The 20,284-nt window shown below is 37.3% G+C and overlaps 2 protein-coding genes and 1 pseudogene across 10 annotated transcripts; all 3 read left to right on the top strand.

Annotated features, from left to right (window-relative positions):
* The first annotated feature begins 1,357 nt into the window (after positions 1 to 1,357).
* On the top strand, positions 1,358 to 8,706 carry LOC126782884 (uncharacterized). The gene is made up of 13 exons (XM_050508228.1): positions 1,358 to 1,818; positions 1,898 to 1,966; positions 2,045 to 2,152; positions 2,253 to 2,321; positions 2,751 to 2,915; positions 4,243 to 4,278; positions 5,565 to 5,671; positions 5,766 to 5,819; positions 6,070 to 6,121; positions 6,407 to 7,029; positions 7,802 to 8,017; positions 8,206 to 8,323; positions 8,483 to 8,706. Exons 1-13 carry the CDS (start codon positions 1,435 to 1,437, stop codon positions 8,552 to 8,554), a joined length of 2,073 nt encoding a protein of 690 aa, XP_050364185.1. The 5' UTR covers positions 1,358 to 1,434; the 3' UTR covers positions 8,555 to 8,706.
* Positions 8,707 to 9,990: 1,284 nt separating this feature from the next.
* LOC126782527 (splicing factor U2af large subunit A) lies at positions 9,991 to 15,387 on the top strand. 9 transcript variants are annotated; one of them, XM_050507814.1, is made up of 14 exons: positions 9,991 to 10,165; positions 10,603 to 10,682; positions 10,725 to 10,889; positions 11,065 to 11,178; positions 11,857 to 11,930; positions 12,523 to 12,593; positions 12,700 to 12,759; positions 12,859 to 12,918; positions 13,043 to 13,103; positions 13,183 to 13,295; positions 13,406 to 13,852; positions 14,514 to 14,661; positions 14,916 to 14,983; positions 15,078 to 15,387. In XM_050507814.1, exons 1-14 carry the CDS (start codon positions 10,049 to 10,051, stop codon positions 15,219 to 15,221), a joined length of 1,722 nt encoding a protein of 573 aa, XP_050363771.1. In that variant the 5' UTR covers positions 9,991 to 10,048; the 3' UTR covers positions 15,222 to 15,387. The 9 variants fall into 9 exon arrangements, with proteins under 9 accessions (XP_050363771.1, XP_050363763.1, XP_050363750.1 ...); XM_050507806.1 differs by having other exon boundaries at positions 10,603 to 10,889; positions 12,703 to 12,747; XM_050507793.1 differs by having other exon boundaries at positions 10,603 to 10,889; positions 12,703 to 12,759.
* Positions 15,388 to 17,668: 2,281 nt separating this feature from the next.
* Positions 17,669 to 18,409, top strand: LOC126800739 (UPF0496 protein At5g66675-like; annotated as a pseudogene).
* Positions 18,410 to 20,284: the final 1,875 nt, after the last annotated feature.

Genomic DNA, 20,284 nt, shown 5'->3' with positions numbered 1-20,284 from the left:
GGTAAACACATCAATTACTCGTGTATACCATTACAATGCTTTGTATAATTTGATTTAGAAGAAAGACTGTAGCTTCTTGCCCAAAAAGAAGAAGAAGATAGACTACAACTCCAACTAAACCCAACCATAACGTCAAAGCTATCTAGAAAGATTGCTTTTCTCCAGTCCGATTAGGGGTCACAATGAAGTCCCCAAAATAGTCTTTGGATGATGGAGTCTGATTAGTTATTGTCCCACTGCTCCTATGATCTTTGTCCTTGTATTTATCACTCCAAGTTCTAATATAACTGCAACACTCACAAAAACGAGAGATTGGCGGCGGCAATCGGGGGAAGGTAGGTGGCGGCGGTGAAGGGGATGGAAGACAAAGAGGAGTAGATGGCGATTTAATTTTGCAAAAAATAAAAGTTGTTGGGAATGAGAGGGGAGAAATAGAGAAAGATAGAGGGAATTGGATGAGAGAGGGGTAGGAGAAATTTTTAACAATTGTGCTCATCTTGGATGTTGATTCACAATGGATGGCAAAGATTTGTTTATTAGGCAATATTAGAACAATTTTCATTAGGAGAGGATCCCGGTTAGGGATGGCAATGAGTAGGGTAGAGCAAGGAGATTAAAAAACCATACCCATATTCAAATCCATTTGCATCTACGCACCCGCCCCCATCCTCGTACCTGCCCCCCATCCCTATAATAGGATACTGGGTATTCCCCGTACCCATTTTCTTAGGGGATCAAGTTTCCATACCCGCCCAAATACCCGTTAATAGTAATTTATTTTAATATAAAAAAATTCCAATAAAGTACACAAAATATAAAAAAATCAATTTCATGATAAAATTATTTGCTTATGTCAAAAATTATTGTACGTGCAAATAATCACAAAATATATTTTAATATTTTTTATTTATTTATTTTATCTATTAATTTATTTAAGTGAATATATATTAATTAATTATATCAAATATATAATACATTATTGTGTGGGTACGAGGATGATAATCAAAATACAATCCCCGCCCTTTACCCGTTTCGACTATCCGAATAGCGGGGATCCCCGTACCCGTTACCCGATTATACTCGAAACACTCTCCATTAAGATCGAATACCCGTGAATATTCTACCCGTTGGGTATTTTTTCCATCCCTAATCCCGGTCCTCATTTGCATGTCCCATTTATTAAGTTAAGAGAAAAAGCTCATGACCTCCTCACCAGTATAGTTTTTCATTTTTTCTATATTTGGGCTGATCAATTTGGCCCAACTCCAAATCAAAGCTCTTGCTCAGCCCAAAACCACTATATATAGCTGCTCAAAAACTTGGCCGTCACGGTTAAAAGTTAAAACAGACACAAAACATCACTCACTCTCACACGGTGCTGCCTTCCCTTCCCGCCGTTCATCGGAGGATTAAAACCCCCGGATTCCGGTGAGTATGGACCTCGACGACCTAGACGGGCCGAGCAAGCCTGCTAGGGTCTCCAGGTTCATTCCACGGTCCAAAAACGCCCCGCCGAGACCGAAACCCGAACCCGCCGTAAAAAAAGAGCCCTCGAAACCGGTCCCGAAGTCCGACCCGAAGACGCCGCAGCTACTCCAGCCCAAGCCCGAAGCACTCGATGACGCGGCGGAGAAGAAAGAGGAGAAACAAGAAGAAGCATGCGCCGACGGAGATGACTCCAACGGCGCCGTGAAAATGGAGACCGGTGAAGAGCCGACGGTGGAGGACGACGATCCTTTGGAAGAAGACGACGATGAAGATGTCGTCGTTCGTGAAATTGACGTGTTCTTTAATCCTAATGTGGATTCCAGCACTCAGGTAGTGTCACTCTCTGTGTTTAGTGAGCTCTAATTATAGTTAATTTGGCCCTAATTTGTTTTTGATTTGGGAATTTCAGTTATACGTGTTGCAATATCCGCTGAGGCCTCGGTGGCGGCCGTATGAGCTGGAGAATCGATGCGAGGAGGTGAGGTTTTCGGCTTTGGATGATTGTTGTGTTGTGCATTTGGTTTGGGAGTACTGACATTGTGTCTCATTTTTGCAGATTAGAGTGAAGCCTGGCACTGCTGAAGTGGAGGTGGATTTGTCTATTGATCTTTACTCGAAGAACTGTGATCAAGAGTTTGCTGACAGGCTCAAAATGACAAAGCAGGTCGATTTTTAATGCTTAAGAGCTTCTGAATGTTTTGACATCGCTGACTATGTTTTTATGTGAAGTAATTGGGGTGTTGTGTTCTTGTGAATTTTGTTAGACTTTGGCTACGGAATGGGGTCCCTGCCGTTCAACTGGCTATGCCGTTGGGGTTTTGATGGGCAACAAGGTATGCATTGCAGTATCATCATACCGTTCTGATATGTGAATGCTTGTCCTGCTTATGTCTTCTCTTAGTTATGGATAATTTGTGCCTGAATATGATTTCTTTTCCATTACAAATTTAAGCTAGCATATTTGGGATTAAGAAGAAAGATCTTTAGTATGTCACATGTGTTGCTTGATTTTAAGCCCCAAGTAGGGTCATTCAAATATATATTATTTTGACAATTATGAATTTATGGGCTGTCTTGATCGATGGGAACTATGCATTTAGCCTGGCTGTGTGTATAATCAAAGTTCTGTTTCATGGTTTTATGCACTATGCCATTATTGCCATTCCCATACTTGGTAGAAGAAACTTGATTATTAATTTTCGTTGTGGGCTGGCTTGTTGAAGTTGGGTAATTGAAAATGTTGTACTTTCTGCATCTTGCAGTTACACTTGAATCCTGTTCATGCAGTTGTGCAGCTCCGACCATCACTGGACCATTTAAAGCCTGGTGGCTCAAAAAGGAAAGGCAGGGTCACTGGGGATGTAGAACTTACAGTTAAAAGAGAAAATGTTAGTGAGGGAAATTTTTTGCCTTCATCAAAGAAACAGGTACTCTTTTTCATCCCAGAGGTTGGCTTTATTTTGATGGTCCAAATGTGGTTTCATTTTAGCTTCTGTTATTTACATAGCAATGGCCTTGAGTACTCAAAATTTAAATGGCATCATTAGCATGAACAAAAGCTCATAACTTGAACAAAGACCTTTTCTCAGGATTGTCTGATATATATATTTTTTCAGCACTGACCTTGGAGTTTAATTTTCAAATAAGACATTTATGTCAAATCGTCAATATTCACTAGCGGCACGTGCATGTTCTCTATTTATTATGAACTCAAAACCTAGTAATAGGGTCATTATTGATATATATTATGGTCAAAACTTAGAGAGCAATATATAATAATTTCTTCCCATATCCTCAATGCTGGATGCGGACTTTACTGACCATCAGAGTCTGGTATGATATATGCTTTACCAGCAAAGCTATGGCACTTTACACATATAGATTTTTAATTAAATTACAAGTACAAGACTTGCTTTAATTGCTCTTTTTCGGCACTAAGTACTGCATCTATTGTTTAATAACACAAACATTGAACTATTGAAGGTTTCAGTCATTACCAATTTCATATACATTATAGTCCTAATTATAGTAAACGATCTTTATCAGGATATAGTTGATTCTTAGAATTTTGGTTTGGCTAATTGATTTCTTTTTTAATGGAGCTAATTGATTTGGCCAATTGATTTATCTTGCCACAAAAGATATTAAAATTTCAACGTCTGCCAATTACACGCCATAACCCTCTGAAGGCCACCTGACTCACAAGTAGGCCAGTGAACCAGTGCAGCTGGTTTAGAGTGAGCACTGTATATAGTTTGGTTTCATGCATATTTCAACTAGCTAATGAGTATGTCTACACAATAGCACAGCTATCCTTTAATATAGTTTTGTTGGTTAGGGTTCTATTGGTTTCCACAACTACCTGATATGACATACATCATCATCATATTAACAAGAAAGCGGGCGCGCACACACACACACGAAGCATTTCAGTGTTTAGAGATCATTAACAAGACCTCTGTTTACTTTTCTTGATGATTGGTTTGATACCCTCTTCATTAAAATATTTTTTTTGTCCCTTATTGGTTTCTAAATTTACCTATTAGTATTAATTCATTATTACCCCAATGAAGCACATCACAAAATCATAAAACCCTTAGAATATGTTTAAAATCATGATCAATTACTAACAAGAAGGATTCTTGATCTTTGCATTATTCGAAACTATAATAAAAATAAGTGCAACCACTAATAAGTATGTTCCATGATTGAACTGGAATCTTATGAAATTATTTCTTATTTATTTCTGTCCAGAGCAAGCGTGTGGAGTCCTCAACTGAAGATGAAGAGGTATGAAAATGGAGCTGTGTTTATTTTTATTTTTTATGATTTGCTTAAGATAGGTTGATACATGCTACATTCAGATATTACAAGTGTTTCCTGTTATTTTGCTTTTCGTTTATTGTTTTGGTTCTTCATTATTTGTTACATTGCCATATTTTTGGAATTACATGTAGCAAATTTCGTTCTATGGATTTAATATTCAGTCCTGCAATGCAACACAAGTGACATAGTCATTACTCTTCGCTAAAACATGTTACTCAAGACTGAGTCTAACAAGTTTTGAATCTTCCATTGCTTCTGTTTGTTGTGTTTTTGGCTCGTTGATACATGCTAGAGAGTTAAGATTCAGTAATCAAATCCAGGTTTAGAAAGGAAAGAAGTTAGCACAACTTTTCTATATGTTTTAGGAGAGTATATCTTCCAATATTCTATTAGGATTTGTGTTAGGTTTAGTAATCCTAGTCCATACTGTATCAACATCTCCTATTGATATAAATAAGGCTGCAGGGGGGTTTTAGACAGAGACAGAAATCCTAAAGAGAGCAAAGGGTGATAGAGAGATAGGAGCTAGACAGGGAGGGGTTAAGGTCTGCAATAAGTACTTGTACCTAAATTCTTCAGTACTAGTAAATCTCTCAAGTGAGATCACAGTGGAAGTAGGCTTCGGCTGAACCACTATAAATTTGTTGTGTTTTTGTTTACTTTTCTTTGCTTATATCGCGAATAACTATTAAGATCTAAAGACGCTTATATCAACACTGTTGGCTCTCTCAACATCTAATCTGTTGATAAATTGAGGAATAAGCAAGCTGGTTTATATTTCTCTAATATGTTAAAATCTTTTCTTTGGGCTTTCGATTATTTGGTTATATAAATTGATGTTGTTCTATAACTGATAGACTGCGGGTGATACATGTATATTGCTTTGATACAACTTACTTTTTCAAACTTGAGAAACTTTTCAGGGTGAGATTCTTCTTTTGGTTGTTAGGTAATTTTGGTGGTTATTCTTTATTTTCCTGATGTGGAAAAAGAACGGGAATTATTTTGTGTATGCCGTCTGTGGAAAAAGAACAAATTTTTTTATCTTTAGCATGATGAAAAGTAGACATGCCACTGTAGCAATGTATATTTTATTCTATCCATGTTTGAGTATCTAAATGATCCAGAATGGATTGCTGTTGTTGATTTCACTAAAGCAGTTGTGACAAATTCTTAAAATTATATATATGTCTGTGTGGTGTATTTTATTCTGCATCGATATGTTTGATTTATAAGTTTTGTCTCTCCAGAGTTGGGTTCCACTTCAGTACCATGGCTCAGAAAGTGATTTTTCGGCTAGATATTTAAAAAGAATGGTGGCACAAGACATTTCTCCCATAGATTTTACAATGACTCCGTATGTTCTGTTCCTACCCAGTACTTACCTTTTTGTTTATTGTTCTGAATATTTAAATAAGCCAAACTAATGTGAATTATTACTAATTTTGAAGGTATGATTATGTTAATTCCTTGTGTCCTAGAACATGCAAAGGTTCTTCCAAAAGGTGCGATAATTTTCATATTTCTTGCCTTTTTCAGTTTTAACTATGTATAAATATATATGAACACTATAATATGTTAATGCCCATTTTTTATTTTTAAGGAAACCATCGTTTTTTGTTAATCACTTGGGATGTATTGTCCTGATGTGTATCTTTGTATATTTTATTTGTTTTCTGCAGTCACAATATAACGAGTAATAGAAACTGCGTCCTTTTGATTTTAATTTGAAATACATGAATTGATGTTGCTCAGGGCTCTACTGAACCTGCCTCTGGAGGAGCGCATCCAGACGTTGCTTGTTAAGGTTTGTGGCAACTTAAGATTGCTAATAAAATTTCCACATATGGGATTCAGAGCCTTTATATGGGGATTCTCCACCGATTGCCATTTGGAGTTGGCTTGGATGCTCCAACTTTAATAATGTTATTACTGTGGTAAATTTGAAGCTAATGCATATTTTTATGGTCTCATCTGGGATCTCCTTTTCATACATATCAACCTGCACGGCTACTTCTTCATTTATTGTCTCGATATTTGGAATGTAGCCAAGCAATTTTCCATTAATCAAAGGTTAATTGTTCCATAACAGGAACCTGTAGCTCGTCGATTCAGTGATCTTAAGAAGTACTATGCTCCTCGGAACCAGGATAAAGAACTCTTGGATGTCCTTCAAAAGAATGGCCTGTTGCTGCGTGATCTCTGGGTTCCAAAAACTGCATTGCTATATCCCAAGAAAGAGGGCTCTTCTAGAAAGAAAGAGGATGATAATCTCCGTACTGCTAGAAATTTCATTCTAAATTCATTCAAGAAGAACCCTGTAATTAGTTATTCAGAACTAAATGTCTACCCACGCCTAAAGCCACATTTTGACGAAACCTTGAGATTCTTAGCTGTCTACAGACCTTCAACTCGAGATTGGAAATTGAAAGAGCAATCAGATGTATCATTTGCAGAACTCTATCCAGAGATTCATGAAAGCCAGGAACAGATATGGGAAAGGATGGACAAACAATTGGTAGAAGCCTTAAAGCCTCACCGTGATTTGAAGAATGCTAGCATAAGTAAGATTGGGAAATCACCATATTTTGATAAAGGTCCTAGTGAAAGTGCAAGCAGAATTCCCAGTGGAGGAGTGAGAACCATTTCAGATGAAACTCGAGCAGCTCTACCTCATTTCATCAAGGAAGTTTTTAAGAAATACAAGGTTTGCAAGTAAGTATACCTCTACGCATTTCACAGTTGCAGAGCACTATCTATTTTCTATTATACAATTCTAATATATATATATGTATATATATATAAAGAGAAATAAAAATAATATGAAATGGGACTTGCGGACACTTATTCCAGACTAAAACCTTCTGATTCTCATGCTACCTGATAAAAATGTTCCTTTTAACTTTATTTATACTTAAGAATTAACACATAGGTTTCGTATAGCTGTTTTTGTTTTTTAATTTTCTAGCCAATATGTCTTTGGTTTTTGGTAGTTATGCAACTTATTAATAACATTTTACATTGTACAAGGGACAAACAACTAATTGTTAAAAATCACTCACGCGTATATCAAATGAATCTTAAAATTATATTGAATACAGTTAGAATTGTTACAAACAAAACAGACCCTAGAAGAAAGGGTGTAGAAGAGTGGTAACTTTACATCAGTGAATGCAATCCTCTCCCTATAAGCATTTTGTTCAATCAAGATCCTCTCTTATTCCTTCTTTGGGGATAGCCTGGAAAGAGATGGAGGCAAACAATTATGTTATAATACAAATATGAGAGGAAAAAACCTTTCATGGCTGGGAGGGAGGTATTTAGGGCTTTGGATCACAATTTATCATTTTATTCTTGCGATCAAAATATTTATGTTGTAGCCAGGGTCTCTATATATGCTCGAAATGTTGTTCATATTATGATACTTGGTCATTGTTGTTTCTTTCTCAATCTTTTTGGTTTGACCTATATGCATTTTTCATGGCAGCCTTCAGCTGATACGTGATGGATTATCCAAATTGACAGTTGAAGAATTCAATATGCCAAAAAATGATCCTAAGAGTAAAATGTTAATAGCTGCAAAGAATGCCTCTGAGGCTCCTCTAGAAGTGATACAGAACTTCGTAACTCAAGTTGCAATAGAGATTGGTGGTGTGTATGTTTTGAAATCTTCGCCAGAGCACCCAGAGCACGATCAATTAAGGTTGGCCTCATTCTCTAAGTGGCAGATCTGTAGAATATCCTGAAAGGGGCCGTAAAGAATTATTCATTGCATATTCCTAACAGTAACTATAATCTAGAGTTTAGAGTCTGTTACAAGGTTATTTCCGATGCTTTGAAATTTGTAAAATGTATCCATATGTTACCTGTAATCGGTGTTTGTTCATGCAGGAACGTTGTAATTAAACTTCTACAAGGTAAGAATAAAGGGCCACTTAAAAAGCTGGATGTTACGATAGCTGCTCAGGAGGAACTTGGGAGGGAAATCACGAATAATGAATATAGCAAGGTAAGTTGATTTTATGTATATGATCTTGAAAGGTTTTAGGCTTGTGGACAAATAAGACTGGAGGCACTATAATTCTTTGAAAAAATGCACATTGCATTCCTTTTAGACTATGTTACTTATGATGTCTAGATATTGAGTTCTATATTCTTTCTTGTGCAGGTCATGAATGATATTTGTGTGTCCAAGGGTTCTCAATGGTACCTGAGAACGGGGGATGGCGGTCCGAAATAACACCGAAGAACTGAGGATTGAATCGACGATGTTATTAGTTTTTGGGGTTCCAGGAAACCATGTTGTAGATTATTGTTTGTGCCAACACTTCTAAGTGTATCTGGATGAACTTTGATAGATTTATAGAGCTTGCATGTTTTCTGTGGTTGAAATCTCGAATAGAGCATTTGATAGTAGATTCAAACAAGGCAAAGTGAAATAGGTTGAAGTGGACCATAATCATAACCCATAAGGGCAACTCCAATAATGGTGTTAAACTTTGGTTTTAGTCTTAAAATAGAACTTTCATCTTCAACTTCATGTTTTAAGGGGTTTTGGTTTTGGTTTAATAGGAATTGGACCTAAATTAAGTCTTATATCTAGTGATTTTCTAAGAGTAAGACTTCAACAGTGCATTTGGGCTGCATCAATTCAACTATGTCATAACACCTTCATATAACACTCAAAATCATATTTTAATAAATAATTGTGTATATAGCACCCCATATAGCACCTAATTGTTGAAGATGAATAAATGAGTCTTATATGAATAGTGCAATAAAGGGTGCTAAAATAAAAATAGCACCCCAAATAGAGCTTATGGTTGGAGTTGTCCCACTATTTATATAAGACTCATTTCTCCATCTCCAATAATTATTTGTTATATGAGGTGCTATATACACAATTATTGATTAAAATATAATTTTGAGTGTTATATGAAGATGTTATGACATAGTTGAATTGATGTGGACCCATGCGCTGTTGAAGTCTTGGTCTTGGAAAATCACTAAATATAAAACTTATTAAACCAAAACTAAAACCCCTTAAAACAAAATGCTGGAGACGAAAAGTTATATTTTAAGACCAAAACTAAAATTTAACACCATTGGAGTTGCCCTAAGACCCCAACTATCCATAAAATTAAAAACCAAACTATACATATAATCAACTATTATGATTAAATTACTGAACTTCATAAAAAGCTATTATCATCTTTTTTCTTCCCGAGAACCAAAAATTGAAAGAAAGAACAATTGCAGCTTTATACAACTCATGTATAAGTAATAGTATATAATAGTGAGTAAAATCTGCTACTCATAAAACATAAAACTGTGTGCCACAAGAAAAAAATAAAAAGAAAGAACAGTTGCAGTATTTGTCGATTGAGAAAACAACTCGAATGCTATAACAAGTGTCTCATGAGTCGACCTCAATCTTTCAAATAGGAAGAGACTTCTAAAATAGTGGGACAAATATTACTGGGCACAATAACCATAACCATAACTCCATTTTTGGACATTAACTTGTTCTAATCCATTTCGGAATTTCTGATAATACAGGCCTCAAGCCCAGCGTAGCATAGGTAATTTGAGTGAAAAAGACGTACAATAAAAAAATAATTACCGCTCCCCTATATAAGTAGAGAAAGCACAAATTGCGAGCCCTAATTTCAGAAAGCTCCGGAGTCATTCGAATTAAGAGAGATAGGAGCGACGAGAAGACCGAAGGCCCTAGATGGCTGATTACGAAGGACGCTACGACGGTAACGGAGACGACGTCGACGGCTCCTCTCCCCAACCCCGCAGTACTAACCACGGCCCTCTCGACGATTACAGGGATTCCAAATCTCAGGTTAGTTTCATATACATCGAACTTCTCTTTTCAGCTCCTAATTGCTCAAATTGAATGCTTAGAAGTTTGATTTTAGAGCCTCGTTGTGATTTCTAGGGTTTCTGTTCTCAGAAAGCTCGTTGTTTACTTTGAAGCTAATCCAGGCTGTGTAAGATCAAAGCTTACTTGTATGGTGTTCGATTTACTTTGCAGTGGTTGCCTCTGTGTTTGTTTGTTTTATGTGAATTCGTTTGGTTTTCGAGAACGATTTTTGACTACCTTGTATAGCTGTATTGCATTACATGTTGCATGTGATTTCTGTGTTTGTTTTTGTGGAGAGTGATGCTAATGCAGTTCGTTATATTCACAGTATGTTGATCTGTACTTTGATATTGAGTAGCCGAAAATTTAAGTTACTTTTACCGTAACTAATATGATTATGTTACCTTTTGTTTCAGCATTCCCGTGATTATGAGAGGGGCTCTTCAAAGAGCAGAGAAAAGGAAAGGGAGAAGGGGCGTAATAAGGAGAGGGATAGGGATAGAGATAAGGATAGGGATAGGGGGAGAAGCAAGGACAAAGATAGGGAGAGGGACAGAGATAGGGATAGGGATAGGGAAAGGGACCGAGACAGGGATCATGATCGTCATCATAGAGACCGCCACAGGGATAGGGAAGGGAGTGAGAGGAGGAGGTCTAAGGATGATGATGATGAGGATCACTACCGCAGCCGCGACCGTGATAGGTATGAGCAGTTTTGAGTTGTACTTGCCAAATTAATGTTCCTTTCAGAATTTTGCTGCAATTCTGGCACTTTGAAATCTTCGTTCTGTTGAATAATTATTTTAAAGTAATCTAGTGCAGACGTTGTTTTTGAATCTTCCAGAATGTTTTAATTATCTGTGTTATTATTCCTACAGGCGGAGGGATTATGACAGAGACAGGGAGGATAGGCATGGGCGCAGGTCTCGTTCCAGGGGTAGATCTGAGCATAAGTCTAGATCAAGGTCGCGTTCACGCTCACGCTCCAAAAGGTATATTCTGCGAGACATTAGTAGTGTAATTTGCAATAAGAACAAGTTTCAATACTCATTAGAAGGTCTTAAAGTTGTATGAACGAGTAATTATATTTATATATTGTATAGTCTGTCTTCTGTTTTTTATCTGTCGGTGTGTCATGATCTATAGTGCCTGCTTCTTTAGTTATCAGTTGTGAAAATATAGGTTTCTGCATAAGTTTTACACCACTTTATTTCAAAGGCTCTTATCACTCCTCCCCGCTTGCCAATTTGCTTACACAAAACAATAAATCAGAAGAAATGTAGATTCTTCATGAGGAAAAATAGTGAAATCTTAAGTAAACAAAATAAAATACAACATCAATGGTTACAAACATGGGAATTGAAAATTTTTATCTAGTTTTTTTCAGTGGAAGAATATCTTTCTTGCTTGATTTACTATTTTAGCCTTTCAATATAATCTATATTTGTTTTCTATACAATTCAATAAAAAATGGGCCCAACATCTATATTATAATTTTTTGCTGTACTTTATTTCACCCTTTATATACGGTGAGGTGGAGAACTGTTTGATTAGTTCAGAAAGTTTCTGTTTCAATTTCATGTTGGTGTAATTAGGTTCCCACATCTGTAGTTGTTTTTGATCTGTATATATATGTTTTGTCTATAAATGCTGAGATTAACTACTTGCAGCAAAAGAATTAGCGGTTTTGACATGGCGCCTCCTGCTTCTGCACTGTTACCTGGTGCTGCTGTTCCTCTGACAGGTATATTGTCCCTCCTAGACTTAGGATGATTGATCTTGTTAACTGCTTTTCTCTTTGTTGGACTAGTGTGGAATCATCATATCCCATTTCATGGTGTATTTTGGTAAGCTAAATTTTAATACTATTGCACTAGCTTTCATAAAGCTTTGGTCTTTGGACGGGTTTTAACTTTTCATTTTTATTGTTTACTTGGTGATATAATACTGGGACTGAGAGATTTTTCTGGTTTTTCTTGTGTTTGGTGTTTTTCTTTGTTTGTTTCTATGTCTTGTATGTTGTTGTAAGAAGGCAATGTTGGGCTACTTGCCCCACTGTGCTGACAATGGGTGTGAGCCGACTTCTGTAGCTTTTATGTACAAGGAGGATTCAATGCACCGGTTGGTAGTCTTACAAATATTTCCTCCAGAACTTGTAACTAATGTACTTATTTTGTCTCTTTTAATAAACTATATCTTTGAATGTCGGGAATGCTGAAGTATCATGGAAAACGATATGGTGGAGGGGTAATTCGGCACTTGTAGCTTAAAAACTTTCAGATATTAAATATTGTTTAACAGTGAGGGGCTAAAATTTGATCTAATTTTCTCTGCAGGCCAGATTCCTGGAGCTACTCCAACCATTCCTGGGATGTTCCCTAACATGTTTCCTTTGGCGACTGGCCAGGTACTCCCTCTCTCTCTCTCTCTCTCTCTCCTTTTCTGAGAATGAATGTGATGCACATCTTTGTTTTCCTAATTCTCCTAAATTGGTGACTTTTGTTTGCTTGCAGCAGTTTGGAGCACTTCCAGTTATGCCCGTACAGGCCATGACTCAACAGGTTGGCATTATTGTGAGAATTGCTGTTCTTTGTTAACTGTTTCCTAATATGCTACTTGTCGACTGTATTTTAACTTATTCTGACATGTAATGTTACTCATATTGGTATCAGGCTACTAGGCATGCACGGAGGGTGTATGTTGGAGGGCTTCCTCCTACAGCAAATGAGCAGGTCCGCATCTTAAAAAAAAAATATGTACATATCTTCGGTGTTCATTTAGAGGTCTTTTTTTAAAGCATCTCTTTCTTGATTTACTTAAAAGCTTAAGTTCACACCATCTTCTGGATATGTGCAGTCGGTTGCTACATTTTTCAGCCATGTCATGCATGCTATTGGAGGGAACACAGCTGGACCAGGTATGTTTACTTTTCCACTAAATGTGCATATGGGCAAGTATTCTGCCATATGGATACTTGATTCTTATTGTTGTTGCAGGAGATGCTGTTGTTAATGTTTACATCAACCATGAAAAAAAATTTGCCTTTGTGGAGATGAGATCTGTGGAAGAGGCCAGCAATGCAATGGCTTTGGATGGGATTATTTTTGAGGTATTTTGAGATTCTCTTTTAAGAACAATGCGTCTTAGGCATTCTACTTAGCATATTACATTGGTTACCCATCTAAACTTACTTTTCATTTTATTTGGAACACAACACAGGGTGCCCCTGTTAAGGTTAGGAGACCTAGTGACTACAACCCATCTCTTGCTGCAACACTTGGTCCAAGCCAGCCTAGTCCAAATCTGAACTTGGCTAATGTCGGCCTAACACCTGGTTCTGCTGGTGGGCTTGAAGGCCCTGATCGCATTTTTGTTGGTGGTCTACCCTATTACTTTACAGAAGCTCAGATCAAGGAGTTGCTTGAATCTTTTGGACCCCTCCGTGGTTTTGATCTTGTGAAAGATAGGGAAACAGGAAATTCAAAAGGATATGCCTTTTGTGTTTACCAAGATCTTTCAGTTACCGACATAGCCTGTGCTGCACTGAATGGGATTAAAATGGGCGACAAGACCCTGACCGTCAGGCGTGCTAATCAAGGTGCCAACCAGCCAAAACCTGAACAAGAGAGCGTTCTTTTGCATGCGCAGCAGCAAATTGCATTGCAGGTTAGTGAAATTATTTACTTTTTTTTTTTTGCATTCAGAGTATGTAGAAGGCTATAAGCTGTGGGTTGGACTCCCAAGTTTTTGATATATATATATATATATAGTCTCTATCCAGAGTGAACTTTTACTATGAAATTACAGAGTGAAGTTCCAATTTTAACACACTTTTCGGTCAAATTTTTTCATCACAAGTGATTCAATATTTAGGAATGATATTCAAGACCATCTATGCAAAATTTCATCCAATTCGGTTATCGTTAAGGTATTGAAATTAGATTAAATCAATTAACGAATTAAATTTGTTCAACGTAACCGGTCATGTAAATTTCAATTTTGAAAGCTCAAACCATTGTCAAATTGAATGAAACTTTGTAGAGATGATCTTGACTAGCATACCTAAATATTGAATCACCTGTGATGAAAAAATTTGACTGAAAAGTGTGCTAAAATTGGAACTTCACTCTGTAATTTTAGAGTGAAGGTTCACTCTGGATAGACTATATATATATATATATATATATATATATATATATATATATATATGTTGGCGAACGTGTTATTGCGGTTTGAAGTTGATTAGAAAGGGAGGGCATTTTGATTTGCAGTTATAATTTAGTTTGTATGGGTTTGAGTATGATATTCAATTTTGTGTATTTTGCAGAGATTCCTGTTGCTGCAACAGCCTACAGGAGCTGCAGTGGCCACCAAAGTTGTATGCTTGACAGAAGTTGTTAATGAGGAAGAGCTGAAGGATGATCTTGAGTATGAAGACATCGTGGAAGATATGAAACAGGAGGGCGAGAAATTTGGTAAATTATCAGTCATCTTTACCTGCACTTTAATTTGTTTATTTATCAACCATCAAAGTTTACTGGGGTATTGATTTTTTTTTTCTTTTTGTCATCATCTTTCTTTTTTACAGCCTTTTTTTGTAGTCCCACATTCTCTGCTATAAAGCATCAGGCTTAACTTCCAGACAGAAGCCTCCCCAACCTTAAAAAGATTATTACCCGACTGTAATTTTGTCTGTGTCTAACATCTATTTGCCTTCACTGCTTTGCAGGGTCTCTCGTAAATGTCATTATTCCACGTCCGCGACCTAATGGTGAACCATCGCCTGGACTTGGAAAGGTTTGTGCTTTAGTTTTTAGTACACTTAACTTGATTACTCCATTCATTTTCAGTAGTTAATCATCTATTTGCTAAAACTTGAATGTATTGGCAGGTATTTTTGGAGTATGGGGATGTTGATGGTTCGACAAAGGCCCGCACAGGGATGCATAATAGGAAATTTGGTGGGAAATCCGTAGTGGCAGTGTTTTATCCGGAGGACAAGTTTGCCCAGGGTGACTATGACGCTACTGTTTAGCCGCTTAGTCCTTTGTATTAATTAATTTTAGAATTTTTAAGATGGTCTGAACTATGTGTCTTTCCAGTTATTTGCTGTAGTGACATTGTAGCCTAGTGTATAACTAGGATGAACATGCAGTTTTGCACATTTACAAATGAATTGGTGACGGTTATAAATTTTGGTACTTCATGTCACTCTTCATTTACTATTACGTTTCGGAGTTTTTCAGATGAAAACCATCTACAAAAATGTCCGGATTTTGCATGTGTTTCTTTCAAGGGAAAACCTCATTCTTAAGTGGGAGAATTTGAGTCAGATAGTGATGCTGAAACTAGTGATTTTGTTGTCGAAGATGATGATTTTGAGATGCCTAAATTTGAGTTTAGAAGTTAGAACAGTTCATTTCCATGTTGCCTGGTCTGGGCGATCTGGACCAAAGATGAACTGAAGGAGGGTCAAGACTCGAGCAAAGCTGGTCCGAATCTGGTTGATGATTCTGACTCTGAACTTTCTCGGAGGAGCACCTTTTCAACTACTCGATGGGGTTAAGTTGGCAATGAGCAACACTAGTAAGTTTAATCACATCAGAAGTCTGAAATTTACTTTAGATTGTTTACAGCCACAGATCATAGAACAAATTAGATTGCAGAACCTGCAACTGAATATTCCCGTCCAAGAAATCCAAGAACTTCAGAGAAAAATCGATGAGGGCATAGTGCTCGTCAACCAGTTCTCAAGCATCAACAATTGTGACATCCGTGTTTGGGGTAGCTGCTGCAGCTGCTTGATTGATAGTTATGCAGACCAGCTTGAAGAGTTGAATGAGGCTCTCAGACGTCTGCTAGAGATACTGAGGCTGTAGTCAATAGCGTACAAGTCAACAATATTGGGATTTTGGCAAGGACAACATGGGATAGACAAGATGAATTGGGGAGAAGACAGCAGGAGATTCTTAGCAACCAGCGACTTATAATTGATACATTGATGAAGCAACATCAAATGTTAGAGAATTGAAAGGAATGGTGTTGAAGCGTCGACTGGAAGAGAAGGACCTGCTCCTGTTTAGGTGGTACGCCTTGAAGCAGTATTTCAGGAGCTATCTGATTCTGTGGTACAAGTGAAAGTAAAGAATTCAGGAATTCAACGATTCCTCGAGGATTTCCAAGTTCACACTGGATTGCTTAAAGCCACTGGTGCAAAAGATAGCAGAATGTAATAAGGTCGTGCATTTTCCAAAAGAGGATGTCTTGGAAGATTTCATAGTATATTTGGAGAAGGGTGTAGAGCTCGCTTACAAATGTGCCAACTTCCAAGAGATATCTGTGGAACAGGTTCAAAAAGTACCGAGTACATCAACAGTCTTTTTGAATTAGATGAATCTCTGCGGAGGCTGTTCGGTATACTGAGATTGCAGATAGAAAATGAAGTGAATGAGGCCTTGGTTTATGTAAACGAGTTAGAAAGGGAGATCGAGGAAATTGAAGGCAGTTGTGTGGTACAACATCATCAATATGAAAGCACTGCAGCTGAACCTCAGTTGCGTAAAGTTGAATCGGATGTTATGAATACGCAAGTCACTGGGGATTTAGAGGAGTCTGGATTCAACAGGAAATGTAGAGGTGGGAGATGAAAGTCTCATGCAAACTGAAGGGAGTATTCTGGAACTACAGTTGCCGAAAGTTGAACCGGATGTTATGGACATGCAAGTAACAAGGGAATGTGAAGGAGTCTCTGGACTCAACAGGGAATGTAATGGTGGGAGATGATGAAAGTCACATGCAAACTGAAAGGAGTAGTCTGGCACGCCAACGAATTGACGTCGCAGTAGTTGAGTCTTCCTCACCCAGCTACAATGGCATCAGATGCAATGAGCATTATAGAGACATTTGGTTTGGCAAGAAGCATGGAGCTGGGAGTTGAACGAACCAAAGCGTAAAGGAAAAGGCAAGTCACCTAGGATTATTCATTTCTAATTTTCATTTTACAACATATATTAAATGCTTAATATAGCTCAGAAACTGGTGAAATTAAAATTGAGTTATGAGAAGCATTCAAAACACTCCTCACATCCGAAAATTATGGTTTTGTGCATGCAGGATAGGGAAAGATGATTAGCAGCGTGTAAGCAAGAAGAAATGGTAACGACAACACCTACAATTCATTTTTTGTCTACTCCCAAAAGGCAAGCGTCAGTAGGAACTGTCTCGAAAAACTACCTAGAAAACTATGCTGCTACACTCATTCAAGTAGCTCTTAGAAGATACTTGAACTGCAAGAGTTTACGCACACTAGGAGTTCTGAAAAATGATACCAATACCAAATCCTAGTATACATCCGATTTCAGCTCCTATGAGGCAGCTTGTAAGTTCGATTCAGGTTTACTTTCGTTTGATATATCTCTCCAACAGCGTACTGGCCTAGTCTTTAACTCACTTTCCAATGGAGTTAGAGTGAGGTCCATATCAATGGACTCACTCAAAGAGGTCACTAATTTTTTGCTTGAGATGAACCAGGAAGTGGTCAGCGTATTCTGGAGTGCAAAACGGATATATGGAACAATAAAGAGATGTTCAAACGTAGTAGCTGGTTTTGAAGAGAGGGGGTGTGCCAGGACATTGCAAGAATTGAGGACATTTTAAGGCATCGATGCTCCAGAAACTGCATTTCCGAATGAGAAAGCTTGATAAGAAGATGAAATCGGTGAAAGGGTGGGGAAAAGTGTCAAATATTATTTTCATTGCCACTTTTGTGTCTGAATTGATATTTTCAGTGGTGGCAGCTGCCAGTACAACACTATCACTCGTAACAGCCTTGACAAGTGAACTACTGTCTGTCCCGGAAGGTTCTGTGGGAAAATGGTGTAGTATGCTTTGGAGCTGTTACGAGAGGGCTCTGAAAGGACAGAGACAGATTATGAAATCAATGCAGGTTGGAAGTATGATTACAATAACGGACTTGAACAACATCAAGGTGCTTGTTGAGAAATTTGAAATTGAGATTGAGGCACTGCTGCAGAATGCTTTGCTATTAGAGAAGACTCAAAAGAGGATGCGGTGAAGATAGTGATGATTGAGATCAACAAAAATCTTGAAAAGTTTATGGAAACCGTCGAAATATTAAGCCACAATGTTGATGACTGTGGCCGGGATATGAGGAGGGCGAGGACAGTGATTTTGCAGAGACTAATTAGGCATTCCATCAAGTGAACCGCTATGTTCCCCTGCAGTATTTCTTGTTGGTGGTCTATTAAGCGAGATTTGGAGTGCACTTTTATAGTAAAATACTGCACTTTGGATCAATGACTTAGTTTTTGGTCTTCTTAGAGGATAATGTACGACTAATGTTAAGCAAGTTTATACTTGATGTTTTTCAAACTTCTAAGTAATCTTTAGTTAAGAGAATTACTTCTTTTCTCTGATTTGAATATTTCATCTAGTTCCTTTGCTGCAAGATGTTCTTGAATGCAATGAATGATGTTCCTTCAACTGTTTAATGCTGTCATTGAAGTTAACTATTTCCCTTCAGTTGTGAGTTTGTCATATGATAGAAGCTTGCATACAAGGGCAGATTATTCATCCTGTTCAATATTTGCGTCCGATATATCTGATATGCAGTATTAGATGGCAAATTGCAGACAGAGAAACAGTCTGAAATATCAAACATTGCTGCCCTGCAATGGCGGATCTAGGATTTGAAGTTGCGTTTCATTTGGAGAAATTGCACTCTTATCGCACTCTAGCTGTTAAGATTGCAAATAATGAAAAGAAAAGTAAAGACTGAAGCAAAGATATAATTAATGTGAATGTTAGGAATTTTCTTGTTTGCCTTCACTTCTAGATTGAATTATGGTAGTACTTAAGTAATAATCTTGAAGTAAAGAGCTTATGCAAAACACATGTTTATGGTCACTGAGCTTGACGCTATGGTCTTGAGCATATGTGAACTAATTTCATCATTTTTTTATTTTCCCCGTTTTACTTTTGGGGCACATTTTAGGCCCTTCCTTCAGTATTTTTTTAGGGTTTTGGTTCACTTTGGGGCACGTATTAGTCCCTCCTCTAGTTTTTTTTCTTCTTTTGTTTCATTAATAAAGTAAGAAGGAAATTTCAATGGTTAAATTTAGACTACAAAAAAGTATAATTTATTAACTTTCACAAAATTGAACATAATGTATAAATGATTAATTTAGACACAAAACGTAAAGCAAAACCACCTAAAAGATTGTTGGAAAATAGAGAAGAAATTTGGAGTTTTTGCAGAATGAGCTAAAGCCAAGAAGACCAAGAAGATCAGTAACACTAGAGATGGGAACATCGCCATTGTAAGGGCAACTCCAACAATGGTGCTAAACTTTGGTTTTGGTCTTAAAATAGAAATTTCATCTCCAACGTTGCTCGTTGCAGAAAGCTTAAGAACCAAATCCGAGACTGTTAATTTATCTCATACAACATTTTAAGTTCACAAGGCCTTTATGACAGTAATCAATTAAAGCAGAGTCATATAGCCTTACATCTGTGGGGATTCTAGGTGCATAACAAAAATGTGCATTGCATACATGAGGGCCAAAAGAAGGGCACATTACAAAGTGTTAAAAACAAGATGTAAAAACTCAAAGTTGGAAGCTCACAAAATAAAGCAAACGAAGCTCTGATCATGCTTTTCAAACGTAGAATCAACAAGTCATCCAACCCCGAACCCAACGAAGAAGATGAAAAAGACCAGAAAAAAGCTTAAAAACTAAAACTTGGAAGCTCACACGGAAAGGAAACACAAGCTTTAATCCTGCACTCAAAACTAGAGACAGCAAACCAACAACAAGGTCCAAACTTGAACACAAAATTCTTCACCACTTCACACAATTCAAGCAAAATTAACCAAAAACTCAACGAAATCAAACGAGTACGAACATTTCCAGAGAACAAGCTCACCTCCTTAACATTAGTTAACTCCGACTGCAACCTCTGGATGTAATTCAAAGCCTCCGGCGACAAATCTCCGGAAACCTGAGGATTTAATGAATCCAAGTACTGATTACTCCCCTTAATTCCATTCTCACTATCTCCTTCCACACCATCAACCAT

This window comes from Argentina anserina, chromosome 1 (genome assembly GCF_933775445.1).
Source record: "Argentina anserina chromosome 1, drPotAnse1.1, whole genome shotgun sequence".
NCBI classification, from domain to species: domain Eukaryota; kingdom Viridiplantae; phylum Streptophyta; class Magnoliopsida; order Rosales; family Rosaceae; genus Argentina; species Argentina anserina.
The sequence above is the reverse complement of the archived record's forward strand: the minus strand, read 5'-3'. Positions and strand labels throughout refer to the sequence as shown.